Consider the following 12,546-nt stretch of genomic DNA (forward strand, 5'->3'; position numbering starts at 1 on the left):
TTGGAACTGGCCTCCCTGCAACCCAATCTCCTGCTTCTTTCTCAGGATACCCGGAGCCAGAGGTGACCTGGTACAAGGATGACACAGAATTGGATCGCTACTGTGGTTTGCCAAAATATGAGATCACTCATCACGGCAACCGCCACACGCTGCAGCTCTACAGGTGAGGGAGGGGGGCTTTTTCCTTTCTTTTACCCTCCTGAGGGTCCTGCCCTCAGAAATGGAGTCTGCTGAATGGAGCTGCCCAGGCAGGATCTAGGGATGGAGGGCAGGGTTCTGCTGCGGAGTCGTAATGCTCCGTGAACCATGTGGTAAACTGTGTTTGCCTGCCAGTGCCCAGGATCTCCTAAGGCCAGGGTGGGAGTATCTCTGTCAGTCAGAGAGCTGAACGCAACCAGAGGAGATCCTGACCCATAGAAACATTTTCCATGAAGTCAACTGCCAAAAAAAGCTATGTGTCATCCTTGCTTCGGAAAGGGCCATGCAGGTCACCTGTTCTCAAGGGAGCTCTCCTGGGCCCCAAGTCTAATCCCTCCTGGGACACCGTGACCTTGGTTTGGCTCCCATCCTCTCACTGGCTCAGCTTCCTCAACTGAAACCGAGGGCGTTAGATATGGAGATGTCTGAGGTGGGGGCGTGTCACTCAGGGCAAGATTTACTGGAGGTGGGGGAAGGGAAGCGCGCGCACAGCTCCCAGAGGCCCTGGCTGCAGGGAGTGGGGGGCTCTCCCCCAGGAGGAGAGGTGCCACTTCATGCTCCTACCTCTAGGTGTCAAGAAGAAGATGCTGCCATCTACCAGGCCTCTGCCCAGAACACCAAGGGCATTGTGTCCTGCTCAGGGGTCCTAGAGGTGGGCACCATGACTGAGTTCAAGATCCACCAGCGCTGGTTTGCCAAACTGAAGCACAAGGCTGCAGCAAAGTTGCGTGAGATTGAGCAGAGCTGGAAGCATGGGAAGGAGGCCGTGGGGGAAGCTGACACCCTGCGCAAACTCAGCCCTGACCGCTTCCAGAGAAAGCGGCGCCTGAGTGGGGCTCAAGTGCCAGTGCCCTCAGGCCCTACTAGGGAGGCTGAGGATGGGACCCCAGTGGCTTGGCAGGAGGGCGAGACAGAGCCTGTTCAGTTCCCAGGCTTGGGCCTGATCAACAGTTTTGCTCCTGGAGAGGTGACCACCAATGGGGAGGCTGTCCCCGAGAACGGGGAAAATGGGGAGCATGGCTTGTTGACATACATCTGTGAGGCCATGGAGCTGGGGGCCCAGACTATTCCCAAAAAGGAGTCTGGGGTCAAGAAGAAAAAGAAAGATGAGGGGCTCAAGCAAGGTCTGCAGAAACCAGAGTTAGAGAAGGCAGCCCAAGGCCACCGTTCTGAAAACCGCATGCCCACTTCAAAGAAGCCCGACTCACGTGGAACACAGAAGCCCATGGACACAGAGCAGGTCCAGACGTGGCCCAGAGGCAAGCCTGCACGGGGGTCTGGCTCCTCTGGAGTAGACAGCACTAGGAAGCCAGCCTCCTCTGTGGGCACTCCAGACAAGGCTCAGGATGTCCCTGCCCTGGCCCCTGCCCCAACCCCTGCCCCAGCCTCTGCCCCTGCCCCTGCCCCAGCCCCAATCCCAGGTCCAGGCCAGGAAGTGCGTTTCTCCCTGAAGGACTTGTATCTGGAGAATACCCAGGGAGCCAGGCCTCAGGAGGAGGGGTCCTGGGCCCCAAGAGGCAGGGCACCTGGAGAAACATCCTGGGGGAAGGTACCCAGCAAGGCTACAGGTGAGATAGGGCCTGCTTCTCCTAGCCAGCCCACTCCTTCTTTGGCCCCACAGCCGACTAGGCCTCTCAACAGGAAGAGATTTGCCCCTCCGAAGCCCAAAGGGGAGCCCACCACCAGCAAGCCCGAGTCTTCCATGAGTCAATCTCCAGAACCCGAGGCCCCAGATTTAGGGAAGACCCCACTTCAGTCTTCTGCCCTAGTTCCGACACCCCCTGCCCGGCGGAGACACAGCACCCGGGACAGCCCCCTGCAGGGGCGAGCAGGCCGCAGGACTCCAGGACAGGTAAGTGAGGGTGTTGGGTGCCTGGAGTTCGCTCTGGGAAGCTGACCTCATGGAAACTCTTGCTGCAACAGCTCGGCAGCCAGTGAGCTGTGGGCTATTTATAGAAGGGAGTGGGGAGGGTCTGGAGTGCCAGCCAGGAGCAGGGAGCCACAGACAGGGACCTCGTCCCAGCCAATCTCCAGGTGCCAGGCTCACAGGCCGCACAGCCTGACTCTTTCCCTCTATTCTGAGAGTGTGGGAGTTCACAGCCCAAGGGGACTGTATTCAGAGAGAGGTGGAAGAAAGCAGTATTCCCTGGGGAGGAAGGGGCCGGTGGAAAGAGTTCTCTGTGGGCTTTACTGAGGCTTTGTGGGGGGCACCAGTGAGCAGTAATGTCTGGGAGAATGCAGTGCTTCTCAACCTGGATGCTCATTAGAAGATTTTTAAAGAATACCACATGCCCAGGAGATTCTGATTTAATCTGGGTTTATCAAAGATTTTGAACTCAGGTGTACCTATCTTCAAATCTGACTAATACTGTGTGATCTTGGGCAAGTTGTAAAATGGAAGTAATAACAATAATAATACCAGTGAGAATGAGGATACTTAGTACAGGGCCTGGTTCAAATTAAGAGTGAAAAAAAAAAAAATGGTAGTAGGTATAGAATTATAAAATATTACCATGGTGGGAGATAGAGGGGAAGTGGTTATTGGAACAAAAGTGCCATCATTTCCTGGGGAGCAGGTAGCTGACGGAGAAAAGATGACGTTTAGTGAGGACACAGGGGTAGTGGATGTCCATTCTTCGAAGAAAGAGGCAGATGGTGACAACCTCGAGGAGTTTGGTGGAGGGCGGTGGGTAGGGAGGAGTGAGATTGGAAGGACTGACGGAGGGAACCAGCTTGTCCCATGTGGTCAAATGTTCATGGCACGGGACAGGGGAGGGCAATATTTCAGAGGGGATGCGGGAGACAGTGTTTTACAGAGGGGCAGGAAGAAGACAGAATTTATTCTGAAGAACAGAAGGAAAAAATGTTTCAAGAGTGGGAGTGAGATAAAAATGAATGAGATTTTGTGTTTGTCCACATCCAGTGTTAGGTGTTGTCAGTGTTTTAGATTTTAGCCATCCTAACAGGTGTGAAATGGTAGCTCATTGTTTTAATTTGCAATCCCCTAATGATATATGTTGTTTAGCATCTCAATATGCTTATTTGTCATCTGTATATCTCCTTTGGTGAGGTGATTGTTCAGCTCTTTTGCCTATTTTTAAATTAGATTCTTCGTTTTCTTATTGTTGAATTTTAAGAGTTCTTTGTATATTTTGGATATGAGCCCTTTATCAGATACATGTTTGAAAATTTGAAAAATATTTTCAAATATTGTCCGTTCATTCTCTGAACTGTGTATTTTGCAGAGCAGAAGTTTTACATTTTAATTAAATCCAACTTACCAATATTTAAAAAAAAAAAGTGGGAGTGAGAGCAGATCAGATACATGGTGACGTACTTATACTAAGTTATTCATTGTCTATCTGAAATTCAAATTTAACTAGGTGTCCTGTATTTCTTTTTGCTAAATCTGGCAACCCTGTGGAGACAGTATTCTCATTTTGAGACTGTTTCTTAGGGTGGAAGAGGCAGGACTCTTGGGTTCTGGGAATGGAGGCTGCATGGTGGGGGCAGGAGGAAAAGCAGAAAAAGCAGTGTTTCCCATGGGTGGGGGGCAGAGGAGAGACAGTTTCTTGGGACAGTGAAGGGAGACACATCTGAGGGACAAGCTGAGGCAGTGCCCCATGGAGGGCAAAGGGAAAAGGATGTTTCATGGAGAACAGGGAGGAGCCACATTTCCCATGGAGAGAACTTCCATGGGGGTGGGGAGGGACCAGTTTCAAGGATGACAAGAAGAAATGGTTTCATGTCAGTGGGTACTGAGGACAGTACTTCAGAGGACTTTAGAGTGGGGCAAAACCTCGAAGACCTCAAAGCAGGCTCTCTAGAACCTGTTCATGATCCTGGTCCCCCCCGGGCTTTGCTCAGGAGATTCCACCCTCTGGTGTGGTGAGTTGCCAGCGGCCCAGAGAGAGCCTGGTAGGGCTCTTCCCTGTGCCTGTCAGCCCACAGGCTGGACAGCAGGGCCTCGCTGTAGGGATGGCCCTCGTGAGCCCCTCGGGAGCTCATTTGGGAAGTGACCAGGCGTGTGGCCAAGTCTGTGCGCAACTCTGGCTTCCCCGCCTCCAGGGTGGGGAACACCACAGCAGGGCGGCCGCATCTTCCTGCCAGGGCCAGAGAAGGAAGTGCCAGGCCATCCTGTCCCTTCCTCTCCAAGGTGTGGGGAGAGGGCAGGGCGGTATGGACACGTGAGAGGTTGTCTGTGGTGGTTCTGCTGTTCCTGCAAAACGGTTGTGTGTGTTTAACTTAAAAACTTGTGAAATATACCATACATGCAAAAAATGCATTTAACATCTATGTATCTTTTGCAGCAGCTGCTGCTTTTTAGTGGCTGAATTTGAATAGTTTTTCGTATTCTTATCCTACCAAAACTTAAAAAGGAATACAAAACATTTTTCTGATTATAAAAGTAACACATGGTCATAGTAGAAAATATGGGTGAAAATCCTAAAAATTCAAAGGAGAAAGTAAAAATTCACCTATAACTTTACTGTCTGGAGATAATCACCATTCCAAAGATGATGGGACATCTTGGTGTGTCTTTTTTTATGTTTTTAAAAAATTTTAATTTGTGCTCTTTCTCTTATTCAGTTTTATGTCCCACCGTCTTTACTTCTCATTAATTCATGAGCATCTTTTCATGGTTTCTAAAAATTCTTTGAAGAGCTTTATTTTTAATGGCGGTCATAGTCAAATATTTTAATCATTTTTTTCCATAGTGTTTGTGCTTTCCTTTCTCATCCTAAGATTAATTAAAGACTAATCTGTTTTTTTTCTAACTTTCATTGTTTGAATTCTTTCATTTGACTTTTGAATTAATTTGGAATTTATTTTGTTCTATACTATAGCATCAGTCTGTAGCTTGATTTTTTTATTAATAAGTAGATAATTTCCCCCATTATTATTTGTAGAACATTCAGCCCTTACCTATTTGTTTGTGATTCTTTCTTTATATACTAATTTTTTATATTAATTTCTACATATACATCTATTTAATCCATTAATATGTTTGTTGATTCTCATAACAGGATAATCTTGTATTAATTATTATAGCTTTAATATCTGGCAGGACAAGTTCTTCTCTTATACTTCTGTGAAAAATTTTCTTTGCTATTCTTTTTTATTTATTCTTCTGGAAAAACTTTATAGAGTCATTGTTTGAAATTTTCCAAACTCTTAGGTACCATTTTTCAAAAACCTTTATATCTTTATTCACCTTTTATTAAAACCACATTTAAAAAACAAGTGATGAGTTATTTTTAAGAAGATCATAAAGTCTATTAAATCTTTTCATGGAAAACTGAAGGCAGATTTGCAATGCAAAAGGTCTTATAATAAAACTTGCCAATATATATTTTTAAATAGCTTATTAAGGTATAATTTCTATACCATAAAACTCCCATTTTAAGCATCAGCTCAATGTACACAATTCAGAGTTGTGCAACCATCACCACAATGCAGTTTTAGAACATTTCCATCACCCCAAAAAGATCTTTCATGCCCTTTTGCACTCAATTCCTGTTCCTATCCCCAGACCCAGGCAACCACTAATTGGCCATTGGTATTTTGACTGGGGATGCATTAAGCATGAAAATTAATTTGGAAAAATCAATATCTTAACCATATTTAGTGTTCTCATCTGAGTGTTTATTTGCATTATTCAAACCTTTCTTATCTCTTTTTAAGTTCTGTTGTTTTCTTCATGTTAGGGTTAGGTCCTTTAGGGGCTCTGCTTCTGGGATATGATGTCAGTGCTTCCCTACTCTCTGTCTCAATTGCCTTTCCTGGAAATTAGGGTTATCTCTGACAGCACTGGAGTTAGGCCTCCATCTTGGACATGGATGAGGAGCAATTGCTAGAATTAAGGTCTCTTGAGTTGCTAAGAATGTCAAAAGATCCTCTAGCATGGCCATGCTGTTCAGACAGCAATTTTCCTGGGCAGAAGCAGTGCTGTCTCAAGGCACTTGAGTGGGAAGTGACTTTCTCTGCCCTCAAGGGCTGCTGTTTAGTCCCCTAACAGATCTTCTCTGAAACATTCCTCAGATGGGAGAGTCCTGAAATCTCTGGAGCTGAGGTACAGGAGTGTGGGGATGTGGTGGAATGCTCGCCCCATCTGCCCAGATCCTCAGAGGGGTCAGTGAAGGTTTTGACGAACTCTGCTGAATGCCCTGTCCCTACAGTGTCTCTTCTTGAAAAACCCTGTGGGTCCTGAGGATGATCATCCTGAGGTCTGGGAGCTCCCTTCATACATTAAGGACCCAAATCTTTGGTTTTCAGGAAATAGATGAATATAAGTGTTTGCTGCAAGTCCATTGAGGGGAGAGGGCTTGAGGAGAGATACGACCCTTGCCTTGAGGAACTGTTTAATGAATTGAGGGGACTAGACTCACATTGGACAATAAGTGCAAAGAGGGATGTGGTGAATGGTAACTGCAAGAGGCTTCCAGAGGGGAAAGTGGTATGGTCTGGAGTCACCAGGGAGGCATCTGTAAAGAGGTCATACTGATCGGCAACATGTGTTTGATTTATTACTGGAAATACCATATTAGAAAACATTGGGTGTAATTGTTTAAAAATATAAAATAATTCACCCAAAATATCCCTACATAGATAGAAATTAGGTAGGTGGAAGAGAGGAAGGAAGACATTCTGGGCAGGATGAATAGGATGAAGCAAAGGTGAGGTGGTGGGGTAGACAGGCAATGTAAACCTGCCTATTCTAATTTTAATGTATAAATGCATTGAAATCTTCTCTACGCTTTTCTTCTCTTCTATGTCCCATGTTCTTCTTTGGTTTGTTTAGCATTAACTGTAACATTATCCAGGATTGAGGGTGAGACAGAAAGGGGAAAGAACTAGCATTTATTGAATGTCAACTTCCAGTAGTGGTGGGTTAGATAATTCAGACCACCTTTCCTTCTGAGGACAGCTAGAAAAGCTGGGCCAAATATAAAGATGTCTGCCTGAAGATATTGGAAAGCTAATGAAGTAGAGAACTACTGGACCTATATCTGGGAAGAAATGGAAATCCAGAGTGGTGAGCCCAGCACTGGCATAGCTTTTGTTCTGGGTGTTTGCCACTCCAGAAGAGAAGAATAAGAGAATGAGCAGTGTTTTTGAAAGTCTCACAGGACTAGGGAGACTGAGATTGGAGTCCATGGTCAAGAGTGGGTGCCCTGGTAAATCATCTGTGCTTTGGATTGAGACCCTGGAGGTTTACACCCTAGGAGTAAGGGGAACCAGAAGTAAATTAACCCTCGCAGGAATTGAGCCTTAGCTCTGAGTCATCTGGGTGACTAAGAAATATCTCTTATCTTAATCCTTGAAATTACATAAGGTAATTCCAGATACCTGGCAGAAGAAAACAAAAATCATATCTGGACAATGATAACATCAACTTAAGCCTCAAATTATTTTTAAAAATAGTCTTTCGAGTATAATATTTGGCACCCAAGTGAAGATAAGCGGGCACACAAAAGGAAGAAAATATGAAAAAGAACTAGCAAAAAGAGCAGATAATAAAAATAGGCTCATAGGGGCTCAAATTTTTGGAATTATCAGACATGAACTGTAAAATAAAACTGAATCTCCTATAGTCAAGAAGATAAAAAGACAAGCTTGAGAATTTGAGCAGAGAACTAGAAATAATAAAAAGTGGCAAAGACTTACAAAAGAACAAGCAATTACAGAACTGGAAAATACAATAGTTAATATTAAGTTAGTCATTGTGGTTATGACAGTTTGAGTTCTGGGTAAGATGGAGTGAGCACTCTCCACCCTGTAACTCCTGATGAATGTGGCTAAAAACCTAGGTAAAATGCATGGAATAGCTCTTTGAGAATTTTGAAAACTAAATAGTAGCAGGTAGATTGAAGAAAACTGAAATTCAAAATATCACTGGATTAGCAATGAATTTACAATTTTGTTTCTTCCAGCATCCCTCCAGCCTGATCTTAATGCAACCTGAAGCCCAAAAGTAAGCATCAGAATGTACAGAGAGAGAGCTCCTGGAGACCCCTCTAGATCAGGCTTGAGGAATGGGAAAGGGGTGGCCACAGAGGACACAGATGCCTAAATCTGTGGGGGAGGGGAATCTTCCTCTCTAATCTGAGGAGCTGTGGTCCCAAGAGAACATCCATTTTTTTTTTCTCCCTTGGATCTCTTCCTTGGCCCAGAATGCAGGCTGTTGTAAAATATGTGACAGAGTGGAACAAATAAAGCCTAACCTATCTGGCTGGAGGACTGAAAAGGGGAGCCATAGGGAACTACAAAGTAGTAGGGAGATTGTAGACAGAGAGAAGCTTGGGAAAGTGATCTGATAAGCTGTGCATTTATGGCTTTGAACCTGATCTGCCTACGTAAAATTTTGAGAATGGAACTAAGAGACCACCATCCAGGTCCCAGACTGGCCAGTGGGTGACAATACACAGGACAAATCTGAATGCACTGCAAAGGCTTTGAAAATGGAGCTGACATTGAGAACACAATGTGGTCTCAGAATGCTGAATGGGGCTTGCAGCCTGAACACAACCAGGTAGATTGCCTGCTAAAACAAAAATCAAAAAATCAGGAAAATTCAATTTGTGTAGGAAAAGACAATGCACAGATGCCAATGCCAAGATGGCATAGATGTTGAAATTATCTGACTTTAAAGCAGCTACTATAAAAATACAAGTAGGGTTGAATATTCTGAAAGTCTCAGCAAAGAAACAGAGGATATAAAGAAAAACCAAATGAAAGTTTAGAACTGAAAATTACAATAATGGAAATAAAAATCTCACTGGCCAAGCTCAACAGCAGAATGGGGATGATAGAAAAAAGTCAGTGAGCTTGAAGATAGATCAATAGAAATTATCCAATTGAAAAACAAAGAGAAAAAAATATTGGAAAAAAATGAACAGAGCCTCAGGGTTTTGTGGTACAATACCCAAAAGTCAAATATTTGTGTCTTTGAAGACCTAGAAGCAGAGGAGGAAGAGTGTGGTGCAGAAAAAATACTTAAAGAAATAGTGACTGAATATGTCCCCAAATTGGCAAAAGACATAAACCTATAGAGTGAAGAAGCTCAGCAAACCCCAAACAGGATAAGCCCAAAGAAGCCAAGAAACATCATAATCAAACTGCTGAAAACTAAAGACAAAGAAAAAATCTTGAAAGTAGCCAGAGAACAATGATACATTTTGTATAGGAGGAAATGATTTGAATGACATAGATTTCTCATCAGAAATAATAGATGCCAAAAAGAAGTAAAACATTTTTTTTTAATGCTGAAAGAAAAGAACTTTCAACTTATAAATCTATATTCAGTAAAAATATCATAACATAGCATGGTTGTCAGTTTAAGTGTTGTTGGGCAGAGGAACCCAAGAAATGAACCTGGAGAGAGAGAGACATGAAAACCTTCTGGAAGAAAGGGTCTTAATAGTTATCACCATAGGTTTTATTTACTTCTTTATTTAAATGTTTACTAAAATTTTTGTAGACTATACATCACATGCACATGGAATAAAATTCAAAAAGTACAAAAGGTGTATAGAGAAAATTGTCTCCCCCTTCCCGACTGCCACCACTCACTCTTTCTGAAGGCAATCACCATAACGGGTTTCTTGGGCATCCTTCCAGAGCTATTTTCTTTGCATTTTCAAATGTGTGTGTGTGTGTATTTTTCCACACAAGGGTTGCATACTATACATTCTATCCCACATCTGGCTTTTTTATTGGGATATTAATTATTTGGAATATGATATACCATAGTTCAATGGACCAGTCCTATATTAATGGAATTTAGGTAAGTTCTACTCTCTTACTATTGCAAACTATGCTGCAATGAATATCCTGATATATAAGTTATTTGCACATAAAAGTATATCCTAGAATAAATTCCTAGATGGAATTGTTGGGTCAAAGAGTATAAGTGTTTTTTGTTTTAATAGATAATACCAAATTGCTGTCCATAGAGTTGGTGCCGATGCCTGTTTTCCCATATTCTGGCCAACAGAGTGCTAGCAAATTTTTATTCCTTTAGGCTAGGGCTTTTAGGCTTCATCCTGTAAGTAATGATAAGCTATTGAGAGGTCTTTAAGCAAAGGACTGTCACAATCAGATTTGTATTTTGAAAGATGACTTTGGCTGCAGTGAGGACAGTATGTTTAACATATCCAAGACCAGAATCATGGATTCCAATTAGGAGGCTTTCCAGTAGTCAAGGCAAGATATAATTGTTGGCAGCTTGGATTAGGTAGTTGGCAGTGGAGATGGAGAGAGGGGAATGGATATTGAGATACTGAGGAAGTAGGTTCAGTGGGACTCAAGGGTTGATTGCGCTGGGAGTGAGGGGGAGTGAAGGTAGCTTTTAACAAGAAGGGCTGTTTCACGAGTCTTGTCAACAGCAGGCTTGTGTGTGGAGCCAATGGTTTCTTTGTAAATTTATAGATCTTAGGTCTATATTAACATTTTCCAATCTTAGAATATCAGAAGTTAAAAGAAGGTTCAAATATGTTACTAATTGCTGTTTGTTGGCTCCAGGGTATTTTTTCTGTTAGTATCTTAACTGGTTGTCAGAGAAGTTGGAAGAGCACTTTTATTAAAATTATTCAGTCAGTCAGACTTACATTTGATGGCTCCTGGTATTCACCAAACTTATTTTTCCCATATTCAAACCATTTGTTCAAAATTCCATATTTAATTAAGTAACTTTAAGTTCTATATGTCATTTAAATATATATTTATATATGTATATATATTTAAATCTTTCATTAGGTTATCTGTTTGCTTTGGTTTTGTGTGTGGTTCTTCTGATATTTAGAAATATTTGCATTTGGTAATTTAATTTATAAATTTAATTTTGTGTAATGCCATTAATTCTTTTATCTCTTCAGTATCTATTAATTATCATGAGCAATGAAAATGTGTTTCTACTGTTTCCCCATCTTTTCCCCTTTCATCTTCCATTTCATATTAGCCAAAAGTTTTATTTCTGAGTGATTATCTTTTTATAGTTAAAAATCTTTTATTTCTGTTAGTTGGTTTTTCAGCTTTGGGTAATGTCTTTGGCTCTCAGCTTTTATAGTTGGTTTAATTAAGGAACTTACTCCACTTGTCATCTTCTTTCCTCCTTCCTCTTTTTTGCTAGTTGTATCCTGTCTACATTGTCAGGACATATAACATCAACATTATGGTCTGTCACTCTAAACCCCACTTTGTTTTGGTTTTGGTTCTACAGTTCAGTGTTTTTAATGCTCACCGGCAGTCCTTTTTCCATAGTTTCCCTAATCATCATTTGTTTAATCAAAAACTGTTCTGTGGTAGTTTCCTCAAGAAGGGCTCATGGATACAATATTCTCTAAATTCTTGTATGTGGCTTTTTAAAACTGAAGGACAGCTGAACTGAGTACGAAATCCTTGGCTTGTGTTTTTATTTTCTTCAGTATCTTGTCAGTACTGTTCCACTTCTGGAGTTGAACATTACTGTAGAAAATCCATAGCCAACCTGATCTTTTTTTCCATTTTAAGAGACTTGCTCTTTTTGCTTTGCTGTCAGAGGGTTCTTTCTTTCTTTTTAAAATCCATTCACTCCACTAGAATATGTCTCAGTATTAATCTTTCTGGGTCAGTTTTCTGAGGTTTATGGAAGTTCCTTTCAACCTATAGATTAAAAGCTAGTGTTTCTCAGAAGTTTTCTTAAATTATATCATTCAAATTTGTTATGTTTCAGCGTTTCTTCTTCGGGGACTACAGTTATGCATGTAGGAATTCCTTTGCCTGTGCTATCATTTCCTCTCTAATCTGTTCCAACTCTTTCCATTCCACTTTGCTCACTTTTCTCACTTCTATCCTCTATATCCCTCACTGGGTTTTCTACAGGGTCTAGTTTTTCTTGTGCTCTTTCCAGCTTGTCTTCTTTTTTCCATTTGTCTTCTTCATCTTCCTTGAGTTCTGCTAAGTCACGTATTTTCTCTGGCTCACTTTTGTTTTTTTTTTTGTTTTTTGGTCCCTTACCATCTCTTTCTTGAGCCTTTGTTTTCTGCTTTGTAGTCTTCCTTCATAAAGGTGGTTGCTTCATTGAGCTTTTAAAATTGATGGTGAAATGTTTGGTCAGAATTTTCATTTGTTCCATGTCACTGTTTCTGGTAAGTTTTGCTTCTCTTTCCTGCCTTTTCTCTGATAATGTGTTTTAATGGGTACTTTGCCATCTCTATTTTTATTACACAAATGTAATTACTTGGATTTTTTCAGTTTAGCACTTTTCTTCAGGGAATGTAGTTTTGCTGGTATTTTCTGGCCACTGGGCTGTTCTCTTCTCTCCTGGTCTCCTTTGGGCATTTTCCTTGTCTTTCTTCTGCTTGATTT

General features: G+C 42.1%; 1 protein-coding gene across 6 annotated transcripts in view; it reads left to right on the plus strand.

The window, feature by feature from the left end:
- Window positions 1–12,546, plus strand: part of ALPK3 (alpha kinase 3) — a 46,476-nt gene that overhangs the window by 19,529 nt on the left and 14,401 nt on the right. For all 6 annotated transcript variants that reach the window (XM_037833113.1, XM_037833112.1, XM_037833117.1 and 3 more), the window contains 2 exons: window positions 46–163; window positions 769–2,050. In XM_037833113.1, coding sequence (XP_037689041.1) covers window positions 46–163; window positions 769–2,050 — 1,400 coding nt within the window. The remainder of the gene's footprint in view (window positions 1–45; window positions 164–768; window positions 2,051–12,546) is intronic.

The sequence above is a fragment of the Choloepus didactylus genome, chromosome 4 (assembly GCF_015220235.1).
Source record: "Choloepus didactylus isolate mChoDid1 chromosome 4, mChoDid1.pri, whole genome shotgun sequence".
In the NCBI taxonomy this organism is placed as follows: domain Eukaryota; kingdom Metazoa; phylum Chordata; class Mammalia; order Pilosa; family Megalonychidae; genus Choloepus; species Choloepus didactylus.